Source organism: Scylla paramamosain, chromosome 7 (assembly GCF_035594125.1).
Source record: "Scylla paramamosain isolate STU-SP2022 chromosome 7, ASM3559412v1, whole genome shotgun sequence".
Taxonomy (NCBI): domain Eukaryota; kingdom Metazoa; phylum Arthropoda; class Malacostraca; order Decapoda; family Portunidae; genus Scylla; species Scylla paramamosain.
This window is the reverse complement of record NC_087157.1, coordinates 6,445,597-6,465,000: the sequence shown is the minus strand read 5'-3', so window position 1 is coordinate 6,465,000 and position 19,404 is coordinate 6,445,597. Positions and strand designations below refer to the sequence as shown.

The 19,404-nt window shown below is 44.0% G+C and overlaps 1 protein-coding gene across 1 annotated transcript in view; it reads right to left on the bottom strand.

Annotated features, from left to right (window-relative positions):
* Nucleotides 1–19,404, bottom strand: part of LOC135102469 (cadherin-23-like) — a 95,790-nt gene that overhangs the window by 23,452 nt on the left and 52,934 nt on the right. Inside the window, exons 8-14 of the mRNA XM_064007784.1 lie at nt 17,063–17,201; nt 16,416–16,543; nt 15,436–15,563; nt 14,866–14,988; nt 14,147–14,299; nt 13,222–13,381; nt 12,637–12,786 (exon numbers count right to left, since the gene is read on the bottom strand). Of these exons, the coding sequence (XP_063863854.1) occupies nt 12,637–12,786; nt 13,222–13,381; nt 14,147–14,299; nt 14,866–14,988; nt 15,436–15,563; nt 16,416–16,543; nt 17,063–17,201 (981 nt within the window). The remainder of the gene's footprint in view (nt 1–12,636; nt 12,787–13,221; nt 13,382–14,146; nt 14,300–14,865; nt 14,989–15,435; nt 15,564–16,415; nt 16,544–17,062; nt 17,202–19,404) is intronic.

Genomic DNA, 19,404 nt, shown 5'->3' with positions numbered 1-19,404 from the left:
AGATTCCTGCCTTTGAAGTTAAGGGGCTCAATATTTGACACAGGCGTGGAGCTGGGTAGGTCCAGGCGTATGTAAAGGTAACGCAGACTGCGTCCGATGAGCGCAATGCTGTAAGTGAGCGACGCCAGAGCCTCGCAGGAAGACACTCGAACATTAAGCTCGGTCAACTGGTGAAAATGACGAAGTGCAAGGGCGCCCTCTACGCCCAGGTGGCCCCAAAACTCCTGCAGAGTTCCGGCAGGTTGTAAAGGCTCAATTAAGGAATCGGAGGTTGCTGGCTCACCCCAGGAGTAGAACTGTGACTCCTGACGAAGGTGAACAAACGTGGAGGAGCAGGTGGCGAGGGCACGGATGACACACTCTGAGTTATGATAGAATTTTCCTTCCTGAGAAATAATAACAGTTTGTGGCCGGTATGCTTCTTTCTTCAGCATGTCAGCCAAGGCGCAATTGGTCTCCTGTGAGTGATGAGCGACAGTCCAGCAGCCGTAACCTGCCAGGGCAGACGATACTGCTGCACACATGGTGGGGAGAAAATCACATTCCCCAAGTAGAGTGTGCCATGCAAGCATGTCTCTCTTGTCACTCAAGGAATCGAAGAAAAGAGCAGCTATTTCCTTTGCATCCTCAAATTTGTGTTTATTATATACTAGAGCTCCTGCAGCGTGTGGAAGGACCTCCTTATACCTTTTGATCTCTGGAACACAGTATTTTTCTAGGTTCTCGCGGCGCCGCAGTATAGACGATCCTTTGTGCAGGAGCCGCTGTTGTGTCAGAAAGAATCCACACATAATCTCAGTGATCCAAGGGTGCAGAAAACTAACTCGATGTCTCCCATCTGCGGATTCCTTCATTGTAATCAATGCGCTGAAGGACGATGTCTCCAAAGGGTTTGCCAGGAACATGTTTTCAGACTCTAGTAAAAACTGGCCGTTGTGCGGCCACTTAGGTCCACTTACTAACTCCCATGCGATCTCGCACAGTTGCTTTGTGCACTGTTCCGCTTTGATCATCACTGCCCTGCTGTCATTCCTGCCCGACGCCTTTAAGGCCTCTCTCAGAGTGCTTTCCGCCACAACGATCACCTGTGAGACAAGGCGAGACACGGAGGTGGCCTGCAGGGCATGGTATGGATTTATGCGCCACAGGTACAAAATATACATCATGGGGAGAGGGTACAGCACCTCGTCTAATGTCTTCATGGAATTCACGAGCCGCGAAAAATGTTTCACCATACTGCTGACTACAGAATAATCTTGCTCAACAAGTGATAAAAGACTTGATGAATAGTCCTGAATGGCACTGAAGGTCATGGGGCACATCTTCACTCGCTGGCAATCTATACTGTGGTGTCTGGCGGCCCCTGCGATAGTGTCCTCGCCGTCCGGACGCGTGGTTATCATTATTTGATTCCTCCCTAGATGGCCAAGTACATCGTCCAGTATCTTTGTGACCTGGGGCACAGCGGCGTCTATGTCCAGCAAGTAGAGCACAGACATGGTGTTGAAAGCTTCGTACACTTCCTCATCCAGGAAGTCCATGAGGGTGAGGCAGAAAATGTGCTCGCGCAGGTACTGGGCCCACGAGCCAGAAGACATAATGTTGCCCACCGTGCCGTAAACCACCAAGTCGAATTCATGAATGTTAGACTTTATTGCTTCCGTGTTAGACTCCCACTGCTGAAGGATGTAGTGAGCCATGCAGGTTTTCCCACTCCCCTTAGGCCCTGACAAGATGATGATGGGCGGCTGTCGTTGTCTGTCGGTCCCTAACAAATCCATGATGTGAAAGCTGTCCCTCGTGTCAGCAGGACGGACACGTGAATACACGTTTTTCAATGACACTGTTGCATACACTCGCCTCATCACCCACTCACCCAAATCAGTGATTCTGGCACGTGATGCAAATCTTTTCGCCTCTTGCCTTGAACTGCCTAACAGCTGCCCAGATTCCTCTTGCAGCTGCTGCACGCCTCGACGACCCTCGCACGCAGCTGCCTCAAGCAACTCATCCTCTATCAGGGCTTCGAGATCGTGATTAATTCGAGCCATGATGGATTTTTCATCACTTTGAAGATCTTCTAAGTTTTGACGAAGTTTTCTGACATCTTTAGACAGCATTCTTGTCTGGGCTCGCCTAAGACTTAAAACTTCTTCCTTGCTCATGGCTCCTTCCTCCGCAGAGACATTTGAGTTCAGTCTTTCTCTCATTTCCCTTTTGGTAAGTATGACAGACTTATGAGACTTTCTTACCATCATTTTCAGCTTTTTATCAAACGGTCTGAAGCTGTTGTGCCTCTTTTCGATCAAAGCAACTTCTCTCATAACACTCACTAACAAACTGTCGTAGCAATCATCATCGTAGTCATCTTTCCGCTCTGTCAAAGCTTCCCGTCCCTCCAACTCCTCTGATAAAGATAAGCTGCCAGAATTCATCCGGTCGACTAAACCATCGTCGAGGCTCGTGATGCCCTTGGCATGAAAATGGCATGACTCTTGACTTCCACAGGTGATAGTAGCCTTGTGCGGGTCGTCTGCCTCTTGGCTCCAAGACCGAGAGTAAGCTCGAAGAACCCGATAATTCTTTGCCTGTGCCTCTTTCAGTTCTTTCTGCACGACTTCAAGTTCTTCGCGAGTTTTTTCGACCCATTTGAGATGGTTATCGTACTCCACTTGGGCGCGTCTTAATCGTTGTCTGGACGCCCGCAATTTTTCAGAAACCTCCGCGATGAACTTCTTAGTTACAGCCGTGCAACTACTGACAACTGCAGCAATTACTTTTGAAATGACGACACTCATATTTTGGAGTCTAAATTTGAGCTGAAGGTCATCAAACACAAGATCTTGGTAGCAGACGGCGTAGACGAGGCGCTGTAGCTGGTTAATTAGATAGTGGATATTCGGTGACACCTCTGGGAAAACTTTTGTAAGTAGAATGACCAGTACTGACAAAGGCATCTGGGTGGGATCTGGATCAGCATTTAGGAAAGAGCTCTCCTGTCCACTGCCGTGGAAGAAAAATGAAGATTTCAGTTTGTACTTGGTTTCTCGAATCACATTGATTATGTTCTCAGCATCGTCTTTCAAAGATTTATGATCCTCTTCATGCAAAGATGATGTTTTTCTAGTTGGTGTTGGAGAAGATGGATGTGATGGTGGCAGTGCTGATGGTGGAGGTGGTAGTGGTTGTGCTGTTTGGTTGATTCTTCCCCGTCCTGATGAGATATTAGAACTGTGGGCTTTCTTTACAGAGGCTTTGGACAGCAACAGTCGCCTTGCCACGCCCCAAAAGTGGCTGGCACCTGCAGTCTTTGGTATCCCTGCGTTTGCGTCCTGTGATCTCTGTACATCATGATTCGCAACCGTGTCGCCGCCACAGAAATCATCGGAGGTCGAATCATATGTCATATGCATCCCCTCATGGATATAAAAGGTAGAGGCACGTCCTCTGTGTTTTTTCTCTTCGTTGAGGGAAAACTTCCTCCACGAGACAGGTGTGACTGTTACATCCCGCTTTGCATTCACCTCACTTCGCCTTTTCCGCAAACTACTCCTGATAACGTGAGAGAATGACTGACGCGGCAAAAGGGGATAGTGAGGGCCACTGTTACAACCTCGATTCTGATTATCCGAGGTTTTCTGATTTCTATTCAAGCCGCTGGAGAAATTTGTGCAATTCCTCAATGAGCCTTGCCGAGGTGCAGTTGCAGACTGGCACAGAATGTCAAGGAGTTGTTCCTTATTTACCCCAAGGCAGTCTACACAAAACTCCTGCAGCGTGGTGTAATTCTTCCCACGGCCCCAGGCGGCGTACAGTAAATAAAACGCATCTTCGAGACACTCCCCACTATACTTCATAAAAGCAAGAAAATACTTCACACGGTTAATGTCACTTTTGCTGTTCTGTTCCGATTTATCCATTAGCGTGCGTGAGGCGCGCCTCGTGACAAGTGAAACACATGCGGTGGAAATGCGGCGTATGGACAAGCCTGAATGGCGTGCGATGCGAGCACTCTGAGTAGCCAGCTTAAACTGTGTAGGCGCTCGTCTAACTCACCGGAAACAGCACGGGATACTGGTGCCACACAATATCTTGAAACATTATAAGTCATTCTGATGAAAGGTTAACAGGAATTTCCAAACAAAGAAGGGCTGGGAAGTCTGTTTCGAATGACGTCTCTGAATGGACCTTTACTTGTGTGCTTGCTGCTCCTCGTAGTCGTCACAACTACACAAGAAATCATACCGGTAGTACAAGACGATTTCCGACATCAGTAACTCCCACCACTCTCTCCTGCTCTCTGTCTAGTGCTCTTATGGTGCACTCAACACAGCCTCTGTCTACCTGGATCATCGGAGCGTCAGAAAGCATCCCACAGTCACACGCAATAAAGACACAGGTTCCACGAAATACTAGAAATATCAAGATTAAAATCTGGGTTACTTTTATCAGTTTCACGGAACACATTCGTGGACACTCTTGGTGTTACTTTAAAACGTGTTTAAATCCTTTTTTCCCTTTCCCAGGATCATCACCATTATCATCCTTATTCAGAAATATGATACGTGATGCAAAGAACGTAAAAAGGGAACCTTTATGTGAATAACATAAATCAATAATTTTTATTTTCCTTACTTTGTCTTTCCTGTGTGTGTGTGTGTGTGTGTGTGTGTGTGTGTGTGTGTGTGTGTGTGTGTGTGTGTGTGTGTGTGTGTGTGTGTGTGTGTGTCTTACTTTGTCTTTCCTGTGTGTGTGTGTGTGTGTGTGTGTGTGTGTGTGTGTGTGTGTGTGTGTGTGTGTGTGTGTGTGTGTGTGTGTGTGTGTGTGTGTGTGTGTGTGTGTGTAATAATAATAATAATAATGATAATAATAATAATAATAATAATAATAATAATAATAATAATAATAATAATAATAATAATAATAATAATAAACGGTTTATTATTTAGGCAGTTAACAAACTGAAAATGTACATAGGGGGTGGGGAAATACTTAACATTAATCCTAAAGGTAAGTCTAATCTAGAAGGGACTATTGATTGATGGCTCGCACCATGGTGGGAATCGCACTGAGTCTGTACCGGTCCGTGCGCGGCGCCTTTAGGGGCGTTATCTTGTTGTGTGTGTGTGTGTGTGTGTGTGTGTGTGTGTGTGTGTGTGTGTGTGTGTGTGTGTGTGTGTGTGTGTGTGTGTGTGTGTGTGTGTGTGTGTGTGTGTGTGTGTGAGAGAGAGAGAGAGAGAGAGAGAGAGAGAGAGAGAGAGAGAGAGAGAGAGAGAGAGAGAGAGAGAGAGAGAGAGAGAGAGAGAGAGAGAGAGAGAGAGAGAATTAGGTTTATTATTATTACTATTTTTTTACCTTTACTTTTGTTTTTGTTTTTTTTATTTCCTCTTCTCTTTTGCCCAAAAATCCTTGCTTAAGAAGGGCTGTTTGTCCTATGCCATTAATTTTATGTGATATAATTATGTATCTAAGACAAACTTAATAAAGTGTTTCAAGTGCGTCAAGAGAGAGAGAGAGAGAGAGAGAGAGAGAGAGAGAGAGAGAGAGAGAGAGAGAGAGAGAGAGAGAGAGAGAGAGAGAGAGAGAGAGAGAATCCATAATGGTGTAAGAGCACACGCGCGCACACAGGCACACACACACACACGCACGCACGCACGCACGCACACGCGCGCACACACACACACACACACACACACACACACACACACACACACACACACACACACACACACACACACACACACACACACAAATAAATGAACAGGTGAATGAAATAATACTTAAATGAACATGAATACGAACACACAAATTTACAAATAAATAAGAATGAGGAAGAGATGGAGCTCAGGCGTGCATTACCTCCGATAAGGCGACGCGTCTGAATGTTCCCAAGCTGAGTCACAAACGGCGGGGAGTCAGGAGTGGAGGGAAACATGTTAAGAGGAAATGGCGTTGGTGTGAGGAATCTTGGGTGATGATGCTCTTTATTCAGCAATTGTTCACCAAACTCCACCACAGCAGAGGCGCTGACCAGTGTGGTGGTATAGTAACTTCTGCGTACGAGATTGGATCCTCTCTTATCGGTATCTTGTCTTAATCACTTAGACAGCGGCTTGTAGATTACTAATCGGTTCGCAATCGGCGTTCGTATCTCTTGCGGTGAATTCCTTAAAGCTGGTGCCTCTGATATCATTATTTCAATCACTTTTAAATGTATGTACAGTGCAGGTGTGAATGCAATGGTGGCGGAGGCTGTGGCTCTTAATGGGAAATATGCACAACCGTCGGATGAAGTTCGCTTTTTAGATACTGTAGTTGGTCTGGGGAGACGACAGAGTTCTTCAGGTACACTTCTTTTTTACAACACTCGAGCTTCTTGGCAACCTCCGCTGCCCACTTGTGGTTCTTGTCCTTAATGCTATGGAGATACAGGTAACTTCTGACAAGGCGAGGAACCACAGTTATCTGAGGTATCATTCCTACTGGTGTGGTTTCATCTATTTTCAGGTGTAAGTGGAGCTCACGCAGTGACATGAGTTTTTTCACACTTTGACTAAACACTCTGATCGCAGCCACAGAGGTGAGGTGAACATCCAGGGTATGGATGCGTGTCATGCGACCCAGGGCTGCAGCGCCTTTCTCCTTAATTTTACCCTCGAATTCAATGACATTCCCTGCATCCCGAAGAGCGTCCAGCAAGGAGTCTCGAAGTGCTGATTCCTGGAAACCTTTCAATATTCTCACATTAATGGATGGCTGACGAGTCAACATGCAGACCACTTCCGTCGGTGCCTTGGTCTCTATGATCACCTCGCGGGGACGGTACACGCGATGGGTCACCAGCTGCACCATGGCTTCCACTTCTCGAGGCTTTGCATAAGGCACCCTCCAAGAAGTTTTCCAGGATTCCATCACATCTTTCATCACAGCCTTTTCCAGTGGCAGCACCCAAGCTCCCTCGCGCAGTAGTGAGACCCAAGCCGGAAAGTCATCATCAGCCACGCCCATAGCCTTGTACAGTTTCACAATGGGCTTCGCGGGGATGCTCCTATTCTTCTCCCAATAAAGGAAGCCAGTTAGGAGTTGAGTCACAGTGACGTACTTACTTCCTTTACTCCGAGTGTTATCAACTTGCTTCCAGTAGCGGATAACCTTTACTTTCCAACAAAAGTCTGTGTTTATCCTTTGTGTGTCCCATGCGCAGAGGACCTCCGCCAAGAAAGGATGGAGAAAGTGCCAAGTTTTGTGTCGTAGTGTTGGACAGTCTTTGAAATATCCCAACAACGGATAAAGACTAAGGAACTCAATCAAATTTTCTCTCCTTGATGTTGCAACAAGGGATGTGCTGAACATTTCCGTCGCACGAGATGCTAACTTTTCTATCATTTCCTTCCCGCTTCCTTTCTTCATCTTTTCACCTGGAGGACAAGAACTTTGTTTGACTTTTTCACTTATTTGTTCGCAAACAGAAAAAACTTTAACAAAGAGTTTTGAAATAGTGGTTACCTTGGTTAAGTGCTTCGGATCCCGCAGCCACAGCCACAGTAAGTAAGCAAGTGGCAGAGGGTAAAACAGATCCTTTCTCTCCTCTGATCCCAACTTTTGTAAAAACTTTCCTATGGCCGTGTTGGGATCTTCCTGGAGTTCGCAATCTTTCTCAATATTCACAACACTGGGATCAAATCTAGTTCTACGCGGAATTGTGGGCTCACCTTCATTAGCATTCAAAATTTTCAAATAATTAAAACATAAATCCTTCCGCTGACTGTCTCCAAGTGGCTGCAAATACACCTCCTCAGCTTGAAATTTTGCCGTAGCAGAGAGAACGTCCTTCCTCGCTTCGGGGCGGGCGGTGATGATGGCCATGTTCTGGCCCAGGTGACGCATGACCTCATTCACTGCCGAGGTGAACTCAGGTTTACATCCCGCCGAGGCATCCATCAGGAAGCAAACTCTGCATTGACACAGAAATTTAATTACATCAGTCTCAGGGACATGAGAGAAGAGTTTTGGGTGCATCACATTTTTAAGATGATGACTGAATGACTCTTCATGAACGTTTTCTTCACTCAGTAAGACAAGAAGTTGAAGTTTCCTTTTGAATCCAGACATTGAACGCCCACAACACCATTCTTCTCGTAGATGATGACAAAGCCAAGTCTTCCCAGAACCCGCTGGGCCATACACGATCACTACTCGAGGTTTCAGTTTATCCCGCTCCAAGAGATATTGTGGCTTGAGCTCCCTACCTGTGGCAAGCTCCATCAAACTCCAAGCAGTTTTATTAACTTTCAGTGGTTCGTCGATTCGCATCAAGAGCCATCTGTGCACGTCGACTAAAGTGGCACCGCAAGCAGCCTTGTAAGAGGAACACTCAGCTCTGCCCAGTGCTTCAAGTCGGCCCTCAAAATCGTGTTGTGAGTTGCGAAACTCATTTCGCCAATTATGCATTACATGAGGAAAAATGTCTCCAATGGCAGTCTTCAATTCATCTTGGATATCACGTAAAAAACTTCTCTGTATAATGTTCAGATATACATGCTGTATATTCAAAAGTGGTTTAATAATTTTTTCTTGGTTATCAATGCAAGAACTCACTTCCCTGAGCAAGTAATCAAAGTCTGGAGGAGCGTTTTCAGAGACAGACAGTTCACTTGTGAAATTCTGATTCCAGTTTTCTCTAATACAGGTTTTTTCGAACTCCAAGCACACCATATGAACGCCTCTTCTTAGGGAGGAAACACACAAGTCTTCTTTTAAGTCCATGATCTTTTTAAACAATGAAATTACTTTTTTCTTTGGCTTTAGAAGAGATCGCATCTTCTCCTCCAGCATCTTACTGCAGGTTTCCCGCACGGCGTCTGTCAGCTCTCTCTCCTGATGAAACAAATTCTTTATAAGCTCATGGAAGTGTTCCTTGTTCGGAATGACTGGAGGGTTGTAGATGGCGTTCTGCAGCAACAGAATCTGGGCCTCAATTTTTTCAGTGACGTTTCTAGGCGCTTCCTTCCACACCTTTGTTAAAAGTGTGTATTCCGTGTTAGCTCTACTACCCTTTAAATATACAATTTCTCCATGACTTAACACACTTTCTGTCTTTGCTTGGTTCCATCCAAGCTCTTTTTGACAATAGTTCTTTGGTGATGCGAATCCCAAGGCCTTGAAAGTGTCCCGGACCATTGACCCGAGCTGCTCCAGTAGTATCTTCGTTGACAAGTCTACCGCCTTAAAATACCTAATTCTGAACTCTTCCTGTTCACTCAAGTACGCTTCGCCCTCCTCCATCGTTGCTGCTGGGCGACTTGCTTCTAGCAGTGACGATCCGCATCTATCAGTTTTCGTGACATGGACGCTACGTCAGGTTGCGGCTGCCTCTGTGGAAGAGAAGGCAAGGTCCAGGTGCCACGCGAGGTAGTAACACACTGCTGCTCCAACCTGACTTATGCAGCTACATCCGGCAGAGATATCGTTTATCACTTCAGCACTGCACGTGATAAAGATAACGACGATATCAATTTCAGAAGCCAGCAGCCGTGGTGAAACAGACAATGCTAAAATGTTCGTGTCTTATCTTCTCAACCATAGTTGCAGAGCCTTGACACACAGCTGCCACGCCTCCGAGTCTCGCTTCCCGCATGAGTCACCCCGCCACTCCCTACAGGCTCCTCGATAAGGGAAAGGCACTTGGACAATGTGTAGTATAAATGCCCTTGTGATTTAGTTGGTTTCAAGTTTGGTTTTGTATTGCAAAGTCATACACACACACACACACACACACACACACACACACACACACACACACACACACACCACCACCAAGTCGGTCATGCGCATGGACTTGGAAGTAATGGACAGTTATGGAACCCGCACTTTTGTATGAATAATAACAATACAATACACGCCATATGACATTAGCTCCTGCTCACAATTTAACCTGACATTTATCACTTCAATAGCCAATTCACTGCAAGCACGGTTACACAAAGCTATGGCGACTGCTTCTGTCGTTTCCTGTGGTTGGTTAGGAAAGACTGACTGAGAGAATCGATTATTAGGAAGTGGAAAGGTAAGAGATCGTGGCGTGGGAAAGACCTACAGAGAAGTAACAAGCAGAACACGTGATCGGGGTTACGTCTAGCCATCCACAAGAGCGAAAGGCTTGCCTGGGAAAAAGGAATAGAACAATGTGTGTTCAAGAATTTTGGGAAAAGGTAATACATTGTTTATATTCTGACCTCAAATGTACTGGAGTGGTTACGATAAGTTAGATTATGGAAAATTGGATTCGAATGCTTCATTAAAAAAATGAAAATTATTAAAATGTGTACATGAATACGAAGACAAAGAAATGCACGAAGATACCTGTGATTAAATGAGATGTGTGTGCTGTAACAACAACAACAACAACAACAACAACAACAACAACAACAAACAATAATAATAATAATAATAATAATAATAATAATAATAATAATAATAATAATAATAATAATATGCTACCACCTTTGTTATCATTATCACAACTGTCGTCATTTATTTGTCTGAACGTTTAACCTGCCTAGATTTTCCTTATCACGACTAGACACACACACACACACACACACACACACACACACACACACACCGTTCTGTACACCACCCCGGGGGAAGAGAGAGGGAGGGATAGCCGCAGACGGTGGCCTTGGTCGGGCGCCGTTGTGTGCGTGCGTGTGTGTGTGTGTGTGTGTGTGTGTGTGTGTGTGTGTGTGTGTGTGTGTGTGTGTGTGTGTGTGTGTGTGTGTGTGTGTGGGGGGGGAGTGGGGGGGGAGAGTTCCCAAGCTGTCAGGCAGAGGCGATAAGGCGGCGGCAGAGGGAGAGGGAGAGGAGGGGACCACAAGGTATTGTCGCCAAGCTTTTAAAGTGGTGTGTGTGTGTGTGTGTGTGTGTGTGTGTGTGTGTGTGTGTGTGTGTGTGTGTGTGTGTGTGTGTGTGTGTGTGTGTGTGTCATAAACAGATGTAGAATCAAAATAGTTGTTGCTAGCGTTAAAAGCAGTAGTAGTAGTAGTAGTAGTAGTAATACTGATTGCGAGGGAGGGAAAAATCATGGATGGTCGAGAGGGAGAGGAGAGTGGAGTAGGAGTGGCAAGGGCGAGTGGGGGTGGTGGCGAAAGTGGCGAGTCTAGTGAAGGAGCCGTTATCTCGATAGCAGGAAGATAACAGGATAGGCGGGGATCTGCTCCCACTCGTCCTTCCTCACGTATGTCATTATCACTTTCACCCTCACACACTCTCACCCTTGTCCTACTCATCTCGTATTCGTGATTAAAATTCCCTCTGCCTGTCTTGTTTTGTGCTTACGCTCATGGTAGCCCTTTGTAATATCGCCGCATTGGCTTTCATATCCTGGCCTCTGCTTCTATGTTAAGTTTATCTACAAAGATTCCTCTAAGTGAATTATCAGCTGTACCAAAAATAAGAAACTTACCTAACCTAACCTATCCCTGCCTTGCCTTGCATCACTCAACCTAACTAATCTGGCATATCCTAATCTGACCTGGCCTAGCCTATTCTTGCCTTCCATTCCTTTATCCAACCTAACCTAACCTTAACTAACCTGACCTGACGTGATGTAACATAATCTTATCTAACCTAACCTGACCTTGCCTTGCCTTACCTTATCTAACCGATCATTGAAGAAATTAGTTGGGTTACGAAGCAAAATTTTGGCGTGAAATGTTCGCAGGGATAAATTTACCTGGAGCAAGATTATGCAACATGCTTACGTAGTCTTTGCCACATAAACTGTCACGTTCGCATGTCGATGAAGTCGATTAAGTTGTCACACTCATTTCCACTGTGTTAAGTCTTTCCCCTCCACCTTGAGTCCTCTGTTCACCTGGGAATTTGTCAGGCTTTAAGAGGGGATTGCAAGCAGATCACAGAGGACTTCAGATTGTGGAGAAACATGGTGAAAATGAGTGCAACAGTTTAACCGAGAACTGAATATGACCGTACCTGTTTTCCTCACAAGCATTAGGAGGAGCGTGAGCATTGAGGATCTTCAGGTGCACTCACTTAAGCAACAACTGCCGTAAAGATGAACTCTGCCCGCGACCACGAGTACAGAAAGGCAGTGAGAGGGTGCACGTACAAATTTATCATCTGGTTGTTTAATCACACCACTTGCCTGATTATTATACTTACTCTTTGTTCTTTACACGCGAGGAGAAGAAAGAACACCGCTATTACCGCTCCACAAAGAACCCAAGTCTTGATATGGCCAAAGATAAGACGAGGAAAAAGAGATGAGATACGTGAGAGAGAGAGAGAGAGAGAGAGAGAGAGAGAGAGAGAGAGAGAGAGAGAGAGAGAGAGAGAGAGAGAGAGAGAGAGAGAGAGAGAGAGAGAGAGAGAGAGAGAGAGAGAGAGAGCATCCCAGCTGGCGCATGATGACCCTTCCTTAGCGCGTTACGGAGTCGAAATTCAAGAGTACAAACAAAATAAATAAATAAGAAGACAAAATAAAATAAAATATGAATAACAAAAAAAAAATCATGAAAACAATAAATCAAAAAGACTGAAAATACAATAAAACAGAACAAACAAAATGGAAACTATAACGTTCATTTCGCTACTTTTGCTCGACACGCGACTTACCTGGATGACGGAGGTGCCGGGAGGCGTGTCCTCCGGGATCACCATGGGATACAAGGGCCTGTCGAACTGCGGGGCGTGGTCGTTCTCGTCCACCACAAACACCACCACGGCCGCCTCGCTGCTCAGGGGCGGCTCGCCAAGATCGTAAGCCTGAGGGAGAGAAGACCATGAATATCACTTAACTATTGTAAGATGCATCCTGTCGCCGCCACCAATTTGTAAGGCATTGTTTCTTTGCCTTAAATATTACTTCTATGTTGCAGCGCCTACATATCAGTCCGTCAGTCAGTCAATTACTCAATCAATTAGATAAGTCGATACACTTCTATGTCAATGTATGTCCCATAATCAGTCAATCAGTCAATCAATCGATCAATCAAATAATTCAATACACTTCCATCATCAGTGCCTCGGTAATCACTCACTCACTCAATCAATCAGGTAACTCAATGCACCTCCATGTCCACGAGTGTCTCGGCAATCACTCCATTCATCAATCAATCACATCAGCTAACTCGACACTCTCCTATACCATGAATGTCTCGGTAAGGGAATAAAAAAGATGAGAAAAGAATCCTTCCCTACCTTGACAGTCAGATTGAAGGACCTCAAGTCTCCCTCCTGTGGGATAGCCTCGAAGTCCAGCGGAGAGACGGGCGTGATGCGGCCACTCTGAGCGTCGATGGAGAAGTTCCTACCAGGGTCACCCGCGATCAGACGTAGCGCACCTCGTGATTCCTGGTGCCTGTGAGTGCGAGGGGAGATGTCAAGGGGTGGTGGTAATAACTTGGAGGAATAACTCAAGTAACTGGAGAGCATGCATGCGTGAGTGTGCTCTTGTCCCGCGTGTGAGCAGTGAGATGAGAGACATGGAGTTCAAGGTCAATTTTGTGGTTGTCACGATCATGGTGGAGACTCGTTAAGGTTATGAAGATGCTACTGAAGATAATAATTAAGGTTGGCGAGAATTATAAAAAGAAAAAAAGAAAATATTGACTGTAATCACATGACAGATATAGAGAAGAATTAATTAATGTTCACATTCCAAGAGTGTGAACATGACTAATATTAACATACTTTTTCTTTTAGACCTTTCTTCTAATTAAGAAATATGCCACTCAGGATAAAATTTTAAGATTAATTACTTCCTTTCCTTTTCATAGTTTTCCTATATATACAGGTAACTACTCTAAGAAAGGAAGAAAACGTGTAAACAATTTAAATACTAGCAAACTTCTTTTCCATTTTTTTTTCGGCAGACAGATCATGATAGTAAAATTATATTCTTAAAGTCCATCCTTAGATCATTGCCACATAAATAAATTTATACAAGTAAACACAAAACCATGACAATTAAATAAATAATCCCTTGAGTCTGCCAAGTAGTGAAGAAACACTGCTGAAGGTCACAATTCAAACGGCTGTGAAACACTCCTTTAGAAAAGACACTGTACTCGTATCACAGAGGGCGAAGGGAAGCCACGAACTAAAGCACCATCGCCACCACCACCCACCGTTGAGATCGTTGTCCCTGGCAGTGACGATGAGCGGCTCTGGGAAGTGGGGGGCGTTCTCGCGGATGCGCGCCTCGTAGCGGGGCTGCAGGAACACCGGGGGGTGGTCGTTCACGTCCTCCACCACCACCTTCACCACCACCGTGTTCCTGTACGGCGAGGTGGTTTTTGTTAGTGTTATGCTTTACTCCACTAAATACTCTCACAACTAGGCAGAGGTGTGTAAAAGTTAGCTGGGTTTCTTCAGTCGTAACTGTTATCTAGGTTTCTTCAGTCATAACTAGATAAAGGTGTGTACAAGTTACCTTAGTTTCTTCAGTCATAATTGAGTAAAGGTGTGTACAAGTTACCTAGGTTTCTTAATCTCTCCAGCTTTACTGTGCCATAATACATCCACAATTATGTAAAGGTGTGCATGTACGTTTATTTATTTATTTATTTATTTATTTTATTTATTTATTTATTTTTTTTTTTTGGGTGGTGGGTATAGGTTTACTGTTTTTTATATACTCACAGCTACACAAAACATATATAAATTCAACCCTCTTTGTTCGGCAAGTTCTACCATCACCTGAATTACCATTGCAACAGCTACCGCCTCCCGATCCCCGATGATGATAAAAAAGAGAGAGAGAGAGAGAGAGAAAAAAAAACACACACACATTTGAAATATACCATAGACGACACCATATACCACCTATGAAGCCGAACTCACCTGTTGCCATTGCCCATGTCGTCCCTGGCTTCCGCGGTGAGGTAGTGCACAGCCACACTCTCCCTGTCCAGCGCCCCGGACTCCTTCAGGGTGATGAAGCCTGTCTCGGGGTCCATCTCCAGCCTGCGGGACGGGACAGGGCAGAACGTGAATGTCAGAAAGCAATGAAAATCAAGAGTGTGTGTTATCAAGATTCGGAAGGTGTGTGTGTGTGTGTGTGTGTGTGTGTGTGTGTGTGTGTGTGTGTGTGTGTGTGTGTGTGTGTGTGTGTGTGTGTGTGTGTGTGTGTGTGTGTGTGTGTGTGTGTGTGTGTGTGTGTGTGTGTGTGTGTGTGTGTGTGTGTGTGTGTGTGTGTGTGTGACAAACCCCACTTAAATATCACTAATAACGTATCGATACAATTATAACAACTCACACTACTATGTGGGAAACAAAAAAAAAAATCGACATTATTAATCATTCATTCGCCATTAAGCATTCCCTATCATTGTCACAGTTCATCTTGTGCATATATGAAAACGTTCAGACCAAGCGCGCATCAACACTGCCTTAACCAAACACGTGACTCACTTGTCGGCCAGGGAGCCTCGTAGGTCGGTGTATCTAATGCCCTCGGTGCCAAATTTGTCGCTGTCTGGGTCCCGCGCCTGAATCCTGGCCACAGTTGTCCCCACCTGGGCGTCCTCAGGGATGAACACCTGTTGGCACATCCACACAGCACAGGTGAGATAGCTGACATATGAACAAAAAAGAGAGAGAGAGAGAGAGAGAGAGAGAGAGAGAGAGAGAGAGAGAGAGAGAGAGAGAGAGAGAGAGAGAGAGAGAGAGAGAGAGAGAGAGAGAGAGAGAGAGAGAGAGAGAGAGAGAGAGAGAGAGAGAGAGATGAAATGGAGAAGATAAAATTAATTGTGAAAATGTAATAAGTGTTAAGTCATTTCCTTATTCACTTAGAGCAACTGATTTCAAGCCCAGAAAATCCAAGGGAGGAAAAACGTAAATAAAATTCCGAGTATCATAACACTGGCAAGAATATGGAAGATTTATGGGGAAGAAACCTAAACAAAAATAGCAATGACGTGATGCCTTGAAGGAGAGGAAACAGATAGAGCGTTTTCCGGAGTGGAGTAATACGAAAGGTTCTCGAGCTCTAGGAAAGGAAAAATGGGAAGACAGTGTGTGATACCTGAGAACAAAGGAAAGACATAAAGGGAAATCTTTCAAATGATTTTTTTTTTTCGCTTTTTTCCGTAAGGAAAGAATACAAAGAATACAAACTAAACTGTCCGTAAAAGTTTGGACAAAAATCGAATAAACTTAGAAAAATAAATAAATGAAGAAGTAAACTCACCACGTCCATAAAGTTAAAACAGTGCTGGACTTCTTTCAGTTCAGAAGGAAGTGGAGGAGGAAATATAAAGACAAACAAAACACAATAAAAAAAATGAACGTAAGTAAATCTCAATCTATAAAACAGATGCAATATTTTTTTTCTTTTTCTCCCAGTGCATGAGGGACTGAAGGAAGCAAACCAGCGTACAGTATCGACGCACCTCGTACAACTCTTCAACAAACGTGGGGAAGTTGTCATTGGTGTCCCGGATGTAGACAGTGACCAGCGCTGAGGAGGACTTGGGCTGCTCGGCCACCGTTTCTCTTGCCACCACCGTGAAGTTCACCACTGGAAGACACAAGGAGACGCGAGGCACAGGTGATCAGTTTGACAAGTAGTAGTGATAGTGTCAGTAGCAGTGATAGTAGTAGTAATTTTTTTAATGTCAATATTTTACAGCTTAAAAAAAAAAAAAACCCACTTTACTCCCGATACATAATTTGTTGAATAAATAATAATATGTTGCAGTCAATATCTAAATCCAGACAATTTGCAGTGACTTGAACTTTTCTGACAATAAGTGAATTGCCTGGTTCACTCACTAAAGTTTTCTGGTCTTTTTATGGAAAAAAAAAACTTTTAATATGCTGTTCATAAAAGTCAAATAAATAAATGAATAGGTAATAAAAAAAAAACGGACAATTTAATTCCAAAAGGATGTCTCGATCTAATCTTTTAATACAATTCAAATCGTAGGGAGAGGAAAAACAAAATCAGAGAGCTCCAGAATCTCCAGTAAAAGATATGAAAGCGTGAAAACACTGGTAAACTCTTGCATTAGTAAGGTGGATTTTTTGTTCAACTCACCTTTGACCTTTTCGTAGTCTAGAAGCGCTGGGTTCCTGACGCGGATGAGGAAGGAGGCGAAATTCACCCCTTCAGGAGGAGTTACGTCGAACATTCCCCCATCACCCTCCAGAAACATTTGGAAGGTGCCGTTATTACCCTGCAGGAGGTGGCAGTAGAAAGATGGTAAGTACTTAAATGTGGCGAAAACATCTTAAAAACCACCACGATACTGTACTGAATTTCCAGATTTCATAAAAGAGAATAGTATAATAACACGATAAAAAATGGGATAAAATGTAAATTGAAGTTATAGAGTATATGAAAAAACTGAACCTTCTGTACACCAAAGCAACGAACTACAACAGCGACGAGTAACGCAAGCTATCGTGCTCAATGGAAGGTTAGGAGTGCGGCTGAGTTCATCTGCTCATGTTTCCTTTATGATGACGCCAAGCTTAGGGCGGTTTATGTCCACTATAACAAATACAAGTTTACACATTGAAGACATCCGTACACGTGCGGCTGCTGCTGTTGTCTACATTACTACTGCTACTTCCAGGCGCCGCCATGGATGATTCTACATCTTTGTATTTGTGGTGAATGATGAATTTCTCTCTCTCTCTCTCTCTCTCTCTCTCTCTCTCTCTCTCTCTCTCTCTCTCTCTCTCTCTCTCTCTCTCTCTCTCTCTCTGGCGCAATGAGCTGAGCAGGTTTACCAAAATAAACAAACTACAATAAAATTTCTTCAGGCGACAAAAAGGCCGCAGAACACGTGACTAAAAAAAACAGTGATGTGTGCTGACTATCATTGTCTGTAATATAAACTCATCTGGATGCCCCTGCACTCTGCCTGACGCGGAGGACTCAACACCGGGACACAGATTTTAAAATTAACTTCAACATAACTCGGGTATTTGCCCCTGAGAAGCGACAGGCACATGGTTCTGCCAGCACTTTATTGGTGGTTCTTCATTAATCTTGGCGCACCACTGAAGTCCATTGAATTAAGTACACAAAAACATTCTGCTTATGATCCCGACTGTCATATTACTTCAGACTTCCACCAACAACCACCACTGCCCGCAACAGTGCCCTCCATCGTCACGTCATCATGCCGTCTGAGCCACTCCTTCCCACCGCCACAACCATAGCCACCACTCACCAACACCACAATCCCTCCGTCGGCCTTGAATCATCCAATCGTCGGCACTACATGACTCAGATATTGCGACGCATGGAGTCAATCCATCAGACGGCTATACGTAAACTAAACATCCTTGCTAGCCGGCGGAATAAACCTCCTTCACGTAAGCCGCTCGCGACCACACTGAAGTATCACTAAGAAGAAAATCGAAGCACAAGGGCACAATACACGGAAGCGAGTACTGAGTAGCTAGGAAGAGCAAGAGTACGGTTAATGGGGCAGCCAGCCAGGTGTGTGCACGTGATGCGGTGCGGTGAGGAAGAGGAGGAGCTAGCTGAGGGAGACTTAGAGACTTACCTGGTCCATATCCACGACAAAGATATGCCCCTTGAAAGGTCAAAGGAAAATTAGAAGCATGTTTACACTAACTACTCAATCAACAAGCACATGGGCACACACACCTGGATCAAATTCTAAAACGAGTGACTAATTAAACCTTTCCTTCCTTGCTTTCTTTTGCCAGCCACTCCTGTCATCCCCTAAAAGTGTTACATTTTTCTTTTCTCTCAACCAAAAGCAACACCGAGCACTTCTTAACTACACCTCCGACTGTGCTTAATTTCCTTAATCTACATTATATATATATATATATATATATATATATATATATATATATATATATATATATATATATATATATATATATATATATATATATATATATATATATATATATATATATATATATATATATATATATATATATATGCATATATATATACAGGGTGTCCCATAAGTTTCCATACATATGGTATCACAAACGCCATTACAAGAATAAATCCTGATGTTTGAACGTGTTATTCAGCAGTGGAGGACACGCACTGAAATATGTTTTCAACACAAAGGCAGTCATTTTGGGCATATTATATAAATAAAAATGTTTTTCTATAATTCTATAATTTCTTATAATTTTTCCTATGTATGGAAACTTATGGAACACCCTGTATATATATCTCTTGTCATCCTTAACAAAGAATATAAATACAAAAAAGAACAAGAAGAGTAGTAGATGTACCAGCTGCAGCAGCAGCAGCACTAGTAGTAGTAGTAGTAGTAACAAGAGAGAGAGAGAGAGAGAGAGAGAGAGAGAGAGAGAGAGAGAGAGAGAGAGAGAGAGAGAGAGAGAGAGAGAGAGAGAGAGAGAGAGAGAGAGAGA